Source organism: Coregonus clupeaformis, chromosome 9 (genome assembly GCF_020615455.1).
Source record: "Coregonus clupeaformis isolate EN_2021a chromosome 9, ASM2061545v1, whole genome shotgun sequence".
NCBI lineage: Eukaryota > Metazoa > Chordata > Actinopteri > Salmoniformes > Salmonidae > Coregonus > Coregonus clupeaformis.
The window spans coordinates 9,686,774-9,704,414 of NC_059200.1; the positions used below are offsets into that span (position 1 = coordinate 9,686,774).

At 45.9% G+C, this 17,641-nt stretch overlaps 1 protein-coding gene across 1 annotated transcript in view; it reads right to left on the reverse strand.

Moving 5' to 3' along the window:
* Positions 1–2,507: 2,507 nt before the first annotated feature.
* LOC121573713 (teneurin-1) overlaps positions 2,508–17,641 on the reverse strand; it is a 256,172-nt gene continuing 241,038 nt past the window's right edge. Inside the window, exons 29-32 of the mRNA XM_041885893.2 lie at positions 17,135–17,525; positions 7,836–9,056; positions 5,960–6,102; positions 2,508–5,830 (exon numbers count right to left, since the gene is read on the reverse strand). Of these exons, the coding sequence (XP_041741827.2) occupies positions 5,075–5,830; positions 5,960–6,102; positions 7,836–9,056; positions 17,135–17,525 (2,511 nt within the window). The 3' untranslated portion in view covers positions 2,508–5,074. The remainder of the gene's footprint in view (positions 5,831–5,959; positions 6,103–7,835; positions 9,057–17,134; positions 17,526–17,641) is intronic.

Below are 17,641 nucleotides of genomic sequence, written 5' to 3' on the forward strand. Positions count from 1 at the left end.
GAGTTATGTCACACATGCAGCTAACAAAAATAAATTATGGAAATGTCTGCTCTATCCAAAATTACAACCAACTAATTGCAGCATTACTGCATAAATGGAAGAGGCAGTGGAAGGGGGAGAAAGGAACTTGTCTGTCGGCCCTGCATTATTTGTTAAAGAAATTAGAAATTATGTGTTTTCCTCGGACCCAAGCTTATGAAAACATGCAACTATACGTAAATATCGGTACATTTAAAAGAAATAACAAAAAAACAAGATAATGTAAAATATACTGTGTCCGTAAAATGTATATACAGTGCGTTCGGAAAGTATTCAGACCCCTTGACCTTTCCCACATTTTGTTACGTTACAGCCTTATTCTAAAATGTATTAAATTGTTTTTTTCCCCTCATCACAATACCCCATAATGACAAAGCAAAAACAGGTTTTTAGATTTTCTTGCAAAATAAATAAATAAGGTTATATCACATTTAGAAGTATTTACTCAGTACTTTGTTGAAGCACCTTTGGCAGCGATTACAGCCTTGAGTCTTCTTTGGTATGACACTACAAGCTTGGCACACCTGTATTTGGGGAGTTTCTCCCATTCTTCTCTGCAGATCCTCTCAAGCTCTGTCAGGTTGGATGGGGAGCGTCGCTGCACAGCTATTTTCAGGTCTCTCCAGAGATATTCGATCGGGTTCAAGTCCGGGCTCTGGCTGGGCCACTCAAGGACATTCAGAGACTTGTCCCGAAGCCACTGCTGCTTTGTCTTGGCTGTGTGCTTAGGGTCGTTGTCCTGTTGGAAGGTGAACCTTCGGCCCAGAGCACTCTGGAGCAGGTTTTCATCAAGGATCTCTCTGTACTTTGCTCCATTTATCTTTCACTCGATCCTGACTAGTCACCCAGTCCTTGAAAGACATAATAATAATAATAATAATAATATGCCATTTAGCAGACGCTTTTATCCAAGGCGACTTACAGTCATGTGTGCATACATTTTTACGTATGGGTGGTCCCGGGGATCGAACCCACTACCCTGGCGTTACAAGCGCCATACTCTACCAATTGAGCTACAGAGGACCACATGATGCTGCCACCACCATGCTTCTCCGTAGGGATGGTGCCAGGTTTCCTCCAGACGTGACGCTTGGCATTCAGGTCAAAGAGTTCATTCTTGGTTTTATCAGACCAGAGAATCTTGTTTCACATGGTCTGAGAGTCCTTTAGGTGCCTTTTGGCAAACTTCAAGCGGGCTGTCATGTACCTTTTACTGAGGAGTGGCTTCCGTCTGGGCAGTCTATCATAAAGGCCTGATTGGTCGAGTGCTGCAGAAATGGCTGTCCTTCTGGAAGGTTCTCCCATCTCCACAGAGGAACTCCGTCAGAGTGACCATCGGGTTCTTGGTCACCTCCCTGACCAAGGCCCTTCTCCTCCAATTGCTCAGTTTGGCCGGGCGGCCAGCTCTAGGAAGAGTCTTGGTGGTTCCAAACTTATTCCATTTAAGAATGATGGAGGTCACAGTGTTCTTGGGGAGCTTCAATGCTGCAGACATTTTTTGGTACCCTTCCCCAGATCTGTGCCTCGACAAAGAAAATATATGGGGTATTGGAAATTATGCAGACAATTGCATTGATAGAAGCCACAATCTATTTGCAATATTAAAGCTGATACACCCCCTAAAAAAAAAGTTTGGCTGGATAACACGTTACATTTTGATTTTTAAGTCATTTTTCAATGGCTTAAAGGTGAAATCTGGTGAAAATGGGCATAATGGAAATAGTAGGTCAAATATCCTGACCTTCTCAACAAAAAATGAGTGGATTATCAAACATAAACACTTAAGACTATGGAATGGATGCATTAATAGTTATTTTACATAGTTATTATGCAGTTGTGGCCTGTAGCACCACCAAGGACCCTTCTCAGATGACGTAGACCCGCTGAGAAAACTATGGGAGAACCCACTGAACCAGGAGATCTTTACCTTGTAAGAATCGGACTTTCTGGGCCAGAGATATTGAAACTGAAATGTAATTTTTAAGCAGCCAAATAGGATAGATTCTGACCAAATATACTGAACATAAATCTATTACTAATTCCATTATACCCAAAATTGCCTAAAAAAAGTATTATAATACGTAATGCATTATCCGGCCTAACTATGTGTATCACCCCATTATTGTTTGATCTAGCATGGATGACAGCATGTAATCTGATAGCTGCCTTTGGTAAGCCAAACTAGGGCCTGGCGGTGCACCTCCTCTATCCAGTTGAATACCAACACACTGACCTGCAGTAGCCATGAGATGATGGCTCCTCTTCAAAGATACACACTTTGACAACAATATTTTTGAAAAACTGTGAAATGATTCAAATTAAATAATTTCTGGGTATCTGTTTTTTGTTTTTGTATTTTGTTTAAATCGCGTTGTTTGATTAACTATTTTTTGCATTATGTCCAGTTCAATTTAAACCACTGATACTCATTATTTCATGATACAATGAAATAAACATCAAAACATACGGACAAAGAATTTGCACATTTATTTATTAAAAGTCAAACCTTCAAAGTACCTTGTTTTGAACATGAACTTTCCACACCCAATATATTAATTTCTCATTATTTACACCCACTTCCTGGAGCACTCGCAGAAAATACATGCCTCTTGGTCAAAGCCCAGAGTAGAAAATGCATTCAAGCAATAGTGTTTTCATACCATCAGTCTACACAGTATCCCGTACAACACAAATGTATCTTGGCAATCACACCCTCTTCGCTCTCAGACTCAGTTACCCGACTAAGACAGTATCATCAATATGACCACCAATGAGCAGAGCATTATAAATTATAGGGAGTACTATCAATTCATTTACCCAAAATATGTTATATAGTATACCATATAGCCTATGTTTTATACAATTCATTTTTTGCAATACAACCCAATGAGAATTAAAGTAAAAAACAACAGATAAGGTTGCACAGAATTATATTTTTGATTAACTTGACAGTATTAAAGTGAATATCAGAATATAGGGTGTTCGGCTTCATCCAACAGCACTTCATGCCTTTGGTTCAGACTTTTCCACAGTGCTAAATGTTTCATTTCCGTATGAGAAGCTTAACAAAACCAATGTCAGCACACAAACCATACACATCAATAATTACAAAAATACTTGACAACAATAAAACCAAATTGTGCGTGTGGGTAATGCGTGAGGGTGGATGACTGGACAACATTTTACTTTTTAAACTCCTCTTTTTCAGTTCCAAACATGTCATACTCTGATCAAAATAAATTAAATAATAAATAATTACAATTCATTCACATACTTGAAATTCTGTCTTAAGAAATAAGGAGGATTCTTAGATGTTTCAAAGGACTGAGTAAACTATTGCTTTACTAAGGCTTGTTTAATTGGGGCTGCATTGAAAATATTTTAGTTGTTGTGAAGATGGGGTAATCTTATGCACATCGAAATTCCTCAGATAATTTGTGGAATACTAGACAGAGGCATACAGCACTACTTACACTTTTTTCACAGAATAGGAATGACTAATGCTGTAACACAATGTGAAGGTTGTAGTAAATTAAGCACAGAAAAAAAGTGTAAATATTGAAAGATTGTTTCCAATTCGTTTTTATCTGTGGGAAACAGCTACTCTCTGTGTGCATTTCCTTTTGAAAAATCCTCCTCCACATCCACTATATTTGACCCGTAACTGGAACACACTTGTAAGCTACCCACTGAATTTGTCCTCTTCTCTTTCTGCTTTTCAGCCTATTATGATTTCCTTCTCCTGATATGTAGTCTATATTTCTACCCACTTGATAAACTTTAAGTGTGCCTTGTCCTACATGTATGGACATTTTTTTACAAGCTTATCACTTTTTTTTTTACCATGCAAACCATTGATTCTTACAAATAATTCCTGACGTTTAGATTTCTCAGTGACGGCAGACTTATCTTCTGTACTGTCTGCCAATTGACTTGCTAGCTCGGGTATTTGTATTACTGGGACACTTCTGTCTAACTGAACAGGGTATGGTAAGGATTGCCTTGTAATGGCATCAGGATAATTAAGGTACAATGAATGTAATACCTGTGAATTACAATATGATGAGGTATTTGCAGCATTTACACTATGATTTAGCACTTCGTATAGGCCACTATAGTCTGCCCTGCAAGCTCCACTCCATAAGGATTCTAGTCCAGTACATAAATGATACAAATAATAACACTTTTCATGGTATTGAAAGATGTTTTTTTTTTTTAATTGTCATCCTTCAAAGTTTAAGAGCAGAAAGGCACAAGCTCTACCCAGATAATACATTATATTTTACAATAAGCAATTTGTAAAAATAAATTAAAATAAAAGGAAACTATACTATACAGGTTTTCAGCATGAATACTTTTTCCCGTTGCTCTGTGTAACTCCAGTGATCAATTCTATTGATCGGCTTAACGATTAATAATCAGTAACAACACATTATCAAGTTAAGCACTTGTATCTCGCTAAAGCACTTGCTATATACAATTTAATGTGTCTAAACCCACACAATCTACTCCATTGTACCACCAGAACTTCAAATACACAGGAAGCAGCAAAATCCCCGATTCCAGTGAGTCTCGTAGTCAAAAGAAGACTGTAGCTGTCACTACCATTTCTCAAAAGATCAGAGATATGTACTGTATAAACTGAAATGAGAGCAATTCACAACACTGTTATACATACAGTATGTATAAAGATGAATTATATGGTAATGAACTTGATACAGCGTCTCTCATCTCAGATTCAGCATATCTAACAGTTTACAAAGTAGGTCAAATTACAGAAGCTAGCTAAGTCACTCCAAAATAAAAGACAGTCAAGAGTTTCAAATGATCAACTCATTCTCAGAAGAAACAAAACAATCAAAAACACAGGTGAAACAAAATACCATCATTTGTCACTTTTAAAGGCAGTTGTCTTTTTTTAAATATTTATTGTCATCATTCTAGAAAAAACGGTACAACAAATCATTGTATGTCTAAAAACAGACTGTCTTTGGTGAAGGGGAACCCACGGCAGTAGTGAAGCACGATGCCGCTGTTACCTCCTCCCTATTTCACTTTGCCTCATGAAGTGAATGTTGTTGGCACTGTCAGAGAGCTCCAGGTACTGCTCCACGGAGAGCACGAAGTAGCCGTCGTAGCCGGGCACCTGTCCAGTGGAGAGCAGCTGCTGCCTCTCCCCCTCTGTCCAGAGCCTGGAGCCCTCCTCTCCTTCCTCCAGCCTCCTCTGCTCGATGACCCAGGCCTGCTCCACCGCCCTCTGCCGGGCCACCTCCAGCACATGCTCCCTCTCCTCTTCCTCTGTGGCACCGTAACGGATGTTGAAGCACAGAGTCCCGTGCTGCATCTGGATGTCAGCGAAGCGCCTAGTCCTCCCACCCACCACCGTCGTCATCTGGGACACGGTCATGTTGACGCCATTTTCCAGGACACGACCCACTCCGGTGTGGCCGACCACTCCCAGGTCCCCCTCCAGCAGGCCAGGCTTGACAAAGTAGTGAGTGTCCAGACCGCCCACTGTGAAGTGCAGGCCGGAGAGGTAGACCGCGTGGTTTAAGACTGCTGCCACACGCCGGCTGTCGTCGCTCGCCACCCCAATGATTTCAGTGGTGACGACATTATCTCTGATGGCGAACTTGACGCCCTTACCAAATATGGAGGAGATGGCAGAGAAGCGGGGCCTCAGGCCATGCCACGCCCCTAGCTGACCACTCACCTTACTCATAGGCAGCCGGTCCAGAGAGATGAAGTTCTTCAGGTGTTTCTGCAACTCACACTGGATACCCAACAGAACCTGGCAGACAAACACACATGGGATGGTTATCTAATGATAATAAGGATTATGAGGAGGTTATGTAATATCTAAGGATCATACATGGCTGGAGATTAGGCTCTGTCTAGGCCTAGTCTAGGTTTAGCTCACCTTACTAGGGTCCCAGTCTTGTGTCTTGGTTTGAGTCCTCATCATTTCATAGGTTTGCTCCATGCTCTCCACCTCCGGCTTGGGGTAACCAGGGACAACGTTGTGGAGCTGGAACCCAAACAGTTGCAACCAACTGCTAATGTCTGGAGACAGAAGGTATTGAGGAGTCAATGACAGGGCATAGGATTTTAGCTTTTGTCATGCAACACAATAGAGAGTCCTATTTTCTATAGTTTAAATGTCTGTCTTTAGGAAGTAGACATACAGTGGGGAAAAAAAGTATTTAGTCAGCCACCAATTGTGCAAGTTCTCCCACTTAAAAAGATGAGAGAGGCCTGTAATTTTCATCATAGGTACACGACAACTATGTCAGACAAATTGAGGAAAGAAAATCCAGAACATCACATTGTAGGATTTTTAATGAATTTATTTGCAAATTATGGTGGAAAATAAGTATTTGGTCACCTAAAAACAAGCAAGATTTCTGGCTCTCACAGACCTGTAACTTCTTCTTTAAGAGGCTCCTCTGTCCTCCACTCGTTACCTGTATTAATGACACCTGTTTGAACTTGTTATCAGTATAAAATACACTTGTCCACAACCTCAAACAGTCACACTCCAAACTCCACTATGGCCAAGACCAAAGAGCTGTCAAAGGACACCAGAAACAAAATTATAGACCTGCACTAGGCTGGGAAGAATGAATCTGCAATAGGTAAGCAGCTTGGTTTGAAGAAATCAACTGTGGGAGCAATTATTAGGAAATGGAAGACATACAAGACCACTGATAATCTCCCTCGATCTGGGGCTCCACGCAAGATCTCACCCCGTGGGGTCAAAATGATCACAAGAACGGTGAGCAAAAATCCCAGAACCACACGGGGGACCTAGTGAATGACCTGCAGAGAGCTGGGACCAAAGTAACAAAGCCTACCATCAGTAACACACTACGCCGCCAGGGACTCAAATCCTGCAGTGCAAGACGTGTCCCCCTGCTTAAGCCAGTACATGTCCAGGCCCGTCTGAAGTTTGCTAGAGTGCATTTGGATGATCCAGAAGAGGATTGGGAGAATGTCATATGGTCAGATGAAACCAAAATAGAACTTTTTGGTAAAAACTCAACTCGTCGTGTTTGGAGGACAAAGAATGCTGAGTTGCATCCAAAGAACACCATACCTACTGTGAAGCATGGGGGTGGAAACATCATGCTTTGGGGCTGTTTTTCTGCAAAGGGACCAGGACGACTGATCCGTGTAAAGGAAAGAATGAATGGGGCCATGTATCGTGAGATTTTGAGTGAAAACCTCCTTCCATCAGCAAGGGCATTGAAGATGAAACGTGGCTGGGTCTTTCAGCATGACAATGATCCCAAACACACCGCCCGGGCAACGAAGGAGTGGCTTCGTAAGAAGCATTTCAAGGTCCTGGAGTGGCCTAGCCAGTCTCCAGATCTCAACCCCATAGAAAATCTTTGGAGGGAGTTGAAAGTCCGTGTTGCCCAGCGACAGCCCCAAAACATCACTGCTCTAGAGGAGATCTGCATGGAGGAATGGGCCAAAATACCAGCAACAGTGTGTGAAAACCTTGTGAAGACTTACAGAAAACGTTTGACCTGTGTCATTGCCAACAAAGGGTATATAACAAAGTATTGAGAAACTTTTGTTATTGACCAAATACTTATTTTCCACCATCATTTGCAAATAAATTCATAAAAAATCCTACAATGTGATTTTCTGGATTTTTTTTTCTCAATTTGTCTGTCATAGTTGACGTGTACCTATGATGAAAATTACAGGCCTCTCTCATCTTTTTAAGTGGGAGAACTTGCACAATTGGTGGCTGACTAAATACTTTTTTTCCTCACTGTATAGTGTACCTGTAGTGAACTTGGTGACATCCTGTAACTCTCCAACCGGGTAGTTGTTTTTGAAGGAGTAGAGGTTGAAAGGCTTCGGGTTGATGCTGAGCTCCATCCACAGGTTATGGTTGGGAGTGGTCCACCTCCCAGCCACCACATCATAGTCCCTCCTCCCCAGGTGGACCAGCTTGGTCAGTGGGTCATAGAGACCGCCCTGGAACCCGATGATCAGCTGAAAGGAGGGGTTTGAGTCTTGGTAGATGTCTCCGTAAGGGGTGTAAAGCATCTCCTTGACGATGTGTCCTCGGCTACTGAAGATGGCCAGTGGCGTGCCAGAGTTATCACAGGCTACGTAGTACTCTTCCCCGCTGCTCAGCTCCATGGCGATGAGGTGTCCCTGCAGGTCATAATACAGGGAGGTGATCTCAGAGCTGGAGTGGTTGTACATGTGGGTCACCCTGGTGGGTTTAGTCAGGTCAGCATAGAAGAACTGCAGCTGCTGGCCGTCACTGGTCCTGCTGGCCACCCGCCTGCCCAGGCCATCATAGCGGTAGTGAACACTCCTCTCTGACACTTTGTCAAACGCTTTAGCAAGCAGTCCGTTGGAGTTGTAATCAAACACGACATTGCCCCGCAGGTGAAGAAAGCCATCTTCATCCATTTTGTACTGAATTTCTCCGAGTCTTGTTATACGGTCTCGTAAGTCGTAGCGCAGCGGCGTGAGTCTAGCACTGTTGCCATGACTCAGTAAATTAATGTTGCCATTGAGGTCATAACTATAGCGCCACTGTGGCCTATCATTCACCGACACAGCCTGAAGCTGACTATCAGCATCATACTCGTATGCGTAGCGTGTGATGTTGTTATCCACACCAATTCTGATGTCACAGATAGTGATGCGGCCCATGTTGTCATACTGCACTGTCATCCAGTAGGCAATAGACTTCAGGATCTCATACTGGACCTCGATCACTTGTCCATTCGCATTAAATATCTTAGTGTGCTTCATGATGTGTGTAGTGATCACTTGATTGAGGTCATAGTTTATGACACTGAATTTCCCAAACTGTTCAATCCTTCCAGACACGTCAACATAACGGTAAAGGTCAATGGGAAGAGGAGTTTCATTGATCATGGCCTGCATGCTGGTGACCCGGAAGTTATTATAGCTGTAGTCAAATCTGGCATTCACCAGGCCCTCCACACTAAACCTATAGATCTGTCTCCCAACCAGAGGACCTGTGGGAAGAAGGATGAGATATGAAAGTTAGATTTCTCAACATTTATAAGATTAATCACAATTATATTTTTTAAAACTCTGGCATAAATTAAACATAATATCTGTTATTATAAAGTACATTTGCATGACTCTAGCAGCTCTTCAAAGTATCATCAATAGCAGAGCAGAGATGCCCAGAAGACTAATACTAATCCAGTGCCTCAAACGGTCTTGTTCACACCCATATGGATTGCACATTATAAAACAGAAGCAAATTATTTGTATGTCTGCCTAGACTAAACTAAACGAACTAAAGCAGAATTAAAGAATTTTAATCACTTCTGTCCTTAGGAGATTAATATTGCATTGAGATGGTTGCGTGGTATCATGTGACTGCAAATGAAGTTGGAGGCTGCTGACCTGTGATGCTTGAAATTGCAGGGGTGTGATACATTCAAAGAAATTGAATGGCAGTTAATTCATGTGGGCTTATTCACTCTCCCATTCAGCTCTGTAAAGGCCTCTAACATGTTCAATACCTTCATTTGGGCTCAAACCTGCTGAGGAACTCACAGAGCAAAAAGGCTGAGACCTCACTAAAAAGACTGCCTAGCCAACAGTATGATACTTAGTGTAGGTGTGCGAAAAGGTACATTTGTCATCTACACTACTGAAGTGATAAAGTGTGTAATAGACAGTGGTGTAAAGTAACTAAGTAAAATACTTAGAAGTACTAATTTAGTAGTATCTGTACTCTACTATTTATATGTTTTACTTTTACTCCACTTCATTCCTAAATAAATTATGTACTCTTTACTCCCATTCATTTCCCCTGACAACCAAAAGTACTCATTACATTTTGAATGCTCAGGCAGGACAGCAATATAGTCGAATTCACGCACCTCTATCAATATAACGCGTTGTAATCCCTACTGCCTCTGATCTGGCAGCCTCACTAAACACATAAATACTGTGTTTGTAAATTATGTCTGAGTGTTGGAGTGTGCCCCTGGCCGTCCATAATTTTTAAAATAAGGATTTTGATGTATAGCATTTACTTTTACACAAGTATCCTGTAGCCTGTCTATCTATGGGAAACAGGGTTGACGTGTTATTGTCACGACTTCGGCCGAGGCTGCCTCCCCTCCTTGTTCGGGCATGCTTCGGTGTTCGTCGTCACCGGAGTACTAACCACTGCCGCCCCAATCATCATCACAATTGTCTTGTCTCGTTATCACACACACCTGGTTCTAATCCCCTAATTAGTCAGTGTATAAGTGTTCCCTCTGCCCCCTTCTCCTTGTAGGTGATTGTTTATTGTGAAGGTTAGTGAAGCTCGTGTATTTTGTTAGACGGGAGTATTTTCCAGTGCACCTGTTTTGTGCCCTGGAGTATGTTTGACGCAGTTATGCGTAAACCTGTATTTAGCGGATTAAAGCCTGTTATTCTGTGATTTACCCTCCTGCGCCTGTCTCCTTCAACACCACCTCATCACAGAATCACCCACCCTGAATATTTTACATTTACATTTGAGTCATTTAGCAGACGCTCTTATCCAGAGCGACTTACAGTTAGTGAATACATTTTTTTATTTATTTTTTATACTGGCCCCCCGTGGGAATCGAACCCACAACCCTGGCGTTGCAAACGCCATGCTCTATCAACTGAGCTACATCCCTGCCGGCCATTCCCTCCCCTACCCTGGACGACGCTGGGCCAATTGTGCGCCGCCCATGAGTCTCCCGGTCGTGGCCGGCTGCGACAGAGCCTGGATTCGAACCAGGATCTCTAGTGGCACAGTTAGCACTGCGATGCGGCGCCTTAGACCACTGCGCCACTCAGGAGACCATATGGAGTCAGCGGGAGAAGAGCGCATGCCTGGAGTCGTGGCACGGGTCCAGGAGCATTCCACGATGCTGGCCAGCTTGGGGGAAGCGATGGATCGGGTTCTTCAGGTCATCCAACGCCTGGAGAGGAGAGAACCCGATCTGTCGAGACCAGCTGGCCAACCGGATCCAGCCACCTACACCCCAGCACCCAGAGGGATCCAGATATCCCGACCACGGGCGTTTGATGGGACGACGGCGCTGTGCCAGGGATTCCTCCTCCAATTGGAGCTTTACTTATTTTTCCAGCATCAGGCCGGAACCATCTGAGCGGGAGAAGGTGTCCGTCCTCATTTCCTGCCTCTGTGGGAAAGCCCTGGAGTGGGCCAACGCGGTGTGGAACAGAGGAGGAGCCGCGTTGGAGGACTACAGGGAGTTTGCTCGCCTCTTTCGGGCGTTCTTCGATCACCCGCCCGAGGGTAGAGAGGCGGGTGAGCGACTGGTCCATCTGAGGCAGGGGACGAGGACAGCGCAGGACTTCGCATTGGAGTTTCGGATGCTGGCAGCGGGGTCCGGGTGGAACGAGCGGGCCCTGATCGACCATTTCCGGTGCCATCTGCGGGAGGACGTCCGACGGGAGCATGCCGAGACACCATGTTGTCCTTCAACAAACTGGTGGACATGGCCATTCGTTTGTACAACCTGCTGGCAGCCAGAGGACGTCCTGGTAGGGGTCTGCCCATTTCCACACCGGACGACTCGGATCCCGAGCCGATGAAGCTAGGTGGAGCCACCGGACGAGAGAGCGGAGGAGGACAGTGACAGTGCCACTCTGGTGGCACGAAGGGACAATACACTACACATCGTAGTCAACGTTCTTTTGGGCCGGGAGGCGGCAGGCAGGGCACTCTCGCATCACCCCAGGTATCGAACACCCACACTTGTTCAGAGCCCTCTGCTGCGCACTGTACCCTACCTATCCACTTTCCCGATCTCATGGTAGTTCCCCAGTGTAAGGCGCTAGTCGATTCAGGCGCAGCTGGGAACTTTATGGACAGGGCATTCGCACGCTGTCAAGGCATAACATTGGTTCCCCTATCCATTCCATTCCCCATCAGAGCACTCAATAGTCGACCAATAGGGTCCGGGTTGGTTACGGAAGTCACGATACCAGTCACCAGGATCACCCAGGAGACTCATTTTGAGCAGGTTATTTTTTCGGTTATTGAATCTCCTGCTTTCCCTGTGGTATTAGGTATCCCTTGGCTAGCACTCCACAACCCCACCTTCTCATGGCCGCAGAGGGCTCTCATGGGGTGGTCGCGAGAGTGTCAGGGTAGGTCTCTAGATGTTTCCGTTGGTGCAACCACAGTGGAAAGTCCAGACAGTACCTCCACCGTGCGCATTCCCCCTGAATACCTCGATCTGGCGCAAGCGTTCTCTAAAACGCAGGCGACTAAATTACCACCTCATCGGGCGGGGGATTGCGCGATAAACCTCCGGGTAGACGCTGTACCTCCCAGGAGTCATATATACCCCCTGTCACTGGCTGAAACGGTGGCTATGGAAACCTATGTCACCGAGTCCCTGCGCCAGGGGTATATACGTCCCTACACTTCACCCGCCTCCTCGAGTTTCTTCTTTGTGAAGAAGAAGGATGGAGGTCTGCGCCCGTGCATTGATTATCGACCACTGAACAGGGAGACGATAAGATTTAGTTATCCCCTCCCCCTCATTCCTTCGGTGATTTAATCAATGCATGGAGTGCGCTTCTTCACCAAATTAGATCTCAGGAGTGTGTACAACTTGATACGTATCCGAGAGGGAGATGAGTGGAAGACAGCATTCAGCACAACCACGGGGCATTATGAATACCTGGTAATGCCCTATGGTTTGATGAATGCTCCCTCAGTTTTCCAGTCTTTTGTGAACGAGGTGTTGTTTCGGGACATGCTTGGTCGAGGTGTAGTGGTCTACATAGATGACATCCTGGTGTATTCCGCTACGCGCGCCGAGCATGTGTCCCTGGTTCGCAAGGTGCTGGCCCGACTGTTGGAAAATGACCTTTATGCTAAGGCAGAGAAGTGTATGTTTTTTCTCAGCAATCCGTCTCCTTCCTTGGATATCGCATTTCCACCTCAGGTGTGGAGATGGAGGGAGATCGCATTTCAGCCGTGCGTAATTGGCCGACTCCAACCACGGTTAAGGAGGTGCAGCGCTTCCTTGGCTTTGCCAACTACTATCAGAGGTTTATCCGGGGCTTTGGCAAGGTCGCAGCTCCCATTACCTCCCTGTTGAAGGGTGGGCCGTTCCGGCTCCGCTGGTCTGCTGAGGCTGACCTTCAGCAAACTGCGGGGTCGGTTCACCTCAGCCCCAGTACTGGCCCACCCCGATTCATCACTACCGTTCGTAGTGGAGGTGGATGCGTCCGAGGTTGGGATAGGAGCTGTCCTGTCTCAACGCTCGGGCACGCCACCCAAGCTACGCCCCTGTGCCTTCTTCTCGAAGAAGCTCTGCCCGGCGGAGCAGAACTACGACGTTGGTGATCGTGTGGAGGCATTGGCTCGAAACACCCTTTCCTCGTCTGGACGGACCACCGTAACCTGGAGTACATCCGGGTAGCGAGGAGGCTGAATCCTCGCCAGGCCAGGTGGGGCCTATTCTTCACCCGGTTTCATTTTACACTATCATACATTCCGGGTACGAAGAACGTGAAGGCAGACGCACTGTCCCGGCTGTATGACACAGAGGAGAGGCCCAGAGACAACACCCCCATACTCCCGGCCTCCAGCATTGTGGCGCCAGTAGTATGGGAGATGGACGCGGCTATAGAGCAGGCATTACGCATAGATCCATCTCCACCGCAGTGTCCAGCTGGGCTGCGGTACGTGCCTGCTCTTATCCGTGATCTTCTGGGCACACACGTCACCCTCCTCTGGTCACCAAGGTATCGGCCGTACAGTGCGCTGCTTGAGCGGAAAGTACTGGTGGCCTACCTTGGCTAAGGACGTGAGAGTGTACGTCTCCTCCTGCTCGGTGTGCGCCCAGGGTAAGGCACCTAGGCACCTCCCAACGGGTAAGCTACAACCATTACCAGTTCCACAATGACCATGGTCTCATCTTAATATTGACTTTCTGACTGATCTTCCCCTCTCCCAAGGTAACACCACCATCCTGGTCGTTGTGGACCGCTTCTCCAAGTCCTGTCGCCTCCTTCCTCTGCCCGGTCTCCCCACTGCCCTGCAGACTGCAGAGGCCCTGTTTACTCACGTCTTCCGGCACTACGGGGTGCCTGAGGATATCGTGTCCGACGAGGTCCCCAGTTCACGTCCAAGGTTTGGAAGGCGTTCATTGAACGTCTGGGGGTCTCGGTCAGCCTGACCACTGGGTTCCACCCCGAGTCAAATGGGCAGGTGGAATGAGTAAATCAGGATGTGGGTAGGTTCCTGCGGTCCTACTGCCAGGACCGGCCGGGAGAGTGGTCGGTGTTCTTGCCGTGGGCAGAATATGCCCAGAACTCTCTCCGCCACTCCTCTACTAACCTAACACCATTCCAATGTGTTTTAGGTTACCAACCGGTTCTGGCACCGTGGCACCAGAGCCAGACCGAGGCTCCTGCAGTGGATGACTGGTTTCGGCGCGCAGAGGAGATGTGGGACGCTGCCCACGTTCACCTCCAGCGCGCCGTGCGTCGTCAGAAGGCCAACGCTGACCATCACCACAGTGAGGCCCCAGTTTTCATACCGGGGGATCGGGTCTGGCTCTCGACCCGGAATCTGCCCCTCCGCCTGCCCTGCCGGAAGCGGAGCCCGCAGGTATTAACCCCTCGTTTCATGTGTCTCTCCTCAGGCCGGTGGTGGTTGGTCCGCTCCAGGAGTCTGAGGTGCGGGAGGTTCCTCCACCTCCTCTGGACATCGAGGGGGCCCCGGTGTACTCTGTCCGTGCCATCCTGGATTTGAGGTGTCGGGTGGGGGGCCTTCAGTACCTCGTGGAGTGGGAGGGGTACGGTCCGGAGGAACGGTGCTGGGTCCCGGTGAGGGATATCCTAGATCCCTCCCTGTTGCGGGATTTCCACCGTTGCCATCCGAGGCCGGGGTCGGCGCGCTGCTGGAGTTCCGCGTCTGAGGTGGGGGGGGGGTACTGTCATGACTTCGACCGAGGCTCCCTCCCCTCCTTGTTCGGGCATGCTTCGGCGTTCGTCGTCAGCGACCTTTCGGTTACTGGCACAACGCTCTTAACCACTAAGCTACCTCCCGCCCTAATTGTTATCACACACACCTGGTTCTAATCCCCTAATTAGTCTGTGTATAAGTGTTCCCTCTGCCCCCTTGTCCTTGTGGGTGATTGTTTATTGTGAAGGATAGTGAAGCTCGTGTATTTTGTTAGACGGGAGTATATTCCTGTGTGCCTTGTATTTTCCAGTGCACCTGTTTTGTGCCCTGGAGTGTGTTTGACGCAGTTCTGCGTAAACCTGTATTTTGGGGATTAAAGCCTGTTATTCTGTGATTTACACTCCTGCACCTGACTCCTTCAACACCACCTCATCACAGTTATGCTCGACACGCTCAGTTTTCCACCACAAAACACAAGAAAATGGTCAAAAAGAGTAGAACCAGCTCACCTCTATGATTTGACTATTAGATGTTCAATGTTTCTTTTGAAAAAAAATATTAAAGGAATAGTTTCACCATATTAAAACGAGAGTTCAGTTCACGTAACAGGGTTGACCTTAAAATGAGGGACAGATGTAAATGAATCACAAATCACATAAAATAAATCATCTTCAAAAGCAAGTAAGTTGCTTTGGATAAAAGCGTCTGCTAAATGGCATATTAAAATAACTAGGGCTTTACAATGATGGTGAAATTTTGGGATTAAGTTGGTTGATGTCTTCCTAGAAGTGACAGTGTTGACAGAGGGAGATGTCAAAATGCTAAATGTTGTCCCTTTAGCAAGCCTTTATTCATATTGAATTATTTAATTCTCCATGTGGTCTATATTAAAGGGCACTGTAGCTCAATTGGTAGAGCATGGCGCTTGTAACGCCAGGGTAGTGGGTTCGATCCCTGGGACCACCCATACGTAAAAATTTATGCACAAATGACTAAGTCGCTTTGGATAAAAGCGTCTGCTAAATGGCATATTATTATTTAATGGAACAGGCTTTTAAAATTCAATATTGGTGCACAATTTCTACTTAAAATATAAAAGGGACGCAAAAGGCACTCATTTCGTGGAATGACCCAGCTACCCTTTCTAGTAATATATCCAGGCTTATCATTGAGCCAGCCAAATCCACCAGCCAGGCTATATAATACATTCTTAAGTATTCTCATCCATGCTCTCGCCTACCATCATCCCTCGCTCTGCTGTCCCTGATTGCTTATTTGCTTCAAATCAGACTTATTGTTGCCCAGCCAGTGTAGGACCTGGGACGCTTTAAGTACAGGTTCATGTCAATTTGTTAGGAGGAAATCTAGGTGTATCTGTGCATGGAGACCAGGAGAGACCGGCAGAGTGTGGGGACCCCCAACAGCGAGGCATGAATGTCTCAAAAGGACAGAATAAAAGTCTGTGAAGCTGAGGAAATTGCTCATCAGTGCACTGCAGCACTCCCAATCTCCAACTCTTCAGAATGGGTTCTGATTTGGTGCCCTATATAATCAGCATGCCATTCCATATTGGCTTTATAGGGATTTCAAATCCCTACAGAGTTCTGGAGTTATCCATGGATTTAGGTTCCAAAAATAGATTTAAACTTAGCAGGATGAATAGAATATATAGGATATATAATTCTCATGGGTGAATTATTGGGGCCATATGCCTGAGGATATATTTCAAGAGGTGCTAATAGTGTATTTCATGATGGTATACTCAATCTCTCAAAGCAGACTTATATGTCAAACTTTAAGACTTGTCTGACATAAAGCATTATCAGAATTGCTTATAGTGATAAGAACCCACAATAAACGATAATCCTCAGCTATGCCTAAAGGCCTCTTCATCTAATATAGCTTATTGTATTATACTCCTGCAGAGGCACAGCCATTTGTGGTTTTATTTCTTACATTAACCTGTCATAATACATTCCATTATAAAAATCAATAAGCTCCTTTATGGCATGCCATTCATTTTGAATCTATCTTATCGTCTTGTCATTATGTGAGGATCATACGTCATTACTGAAGTTTAACTGGCTTGTCTTCGTTTGTAAAGTTATTCAATGCTATTCCCCATACTGTTAGCTAGAAGGTTGGTCTGTATTGCAGTACCTGTCTGTCTGTAGCGGATGGTGCACATGAAGCCCTGGTTCATGAGGTGGATGGTCTTCACCCCCCCGGAGGCCTCTTCGTAGGTGTAGGTGACCAGGGTGGTGTCGTACAGGATCTCTGCCAGGCGGGACTGGCGGGTGTAGCGGTAGAGGATACGGCGGCCCGTGCCCAGGTACAGAGTCTGGAGCAGGCGGCCATCATGGCTGTAGTCCTGGATCACAGAGGCTCCGCTGCTGTCTGGAGGGCTGTAGGTGTTCCTGTAGTAACCCACTGACAGCATGGACTGCAGACTGTGACGCACCATACTGGGCATTGTCACAGATATCAGGTAGTCTGTGTGGTCATACTCAAAGGTGTACCGCCGCTGGCTATGCAACAGCAGCATGACCGACTGCAGAACACACAAACAAAAGTAGATTAATATTCTGAGCGACAGACTGCCACCTAATTCAGATCCATATACAGAACAAACTAAAATCCTTATGGCATTGGACTCTTTTTGGATCC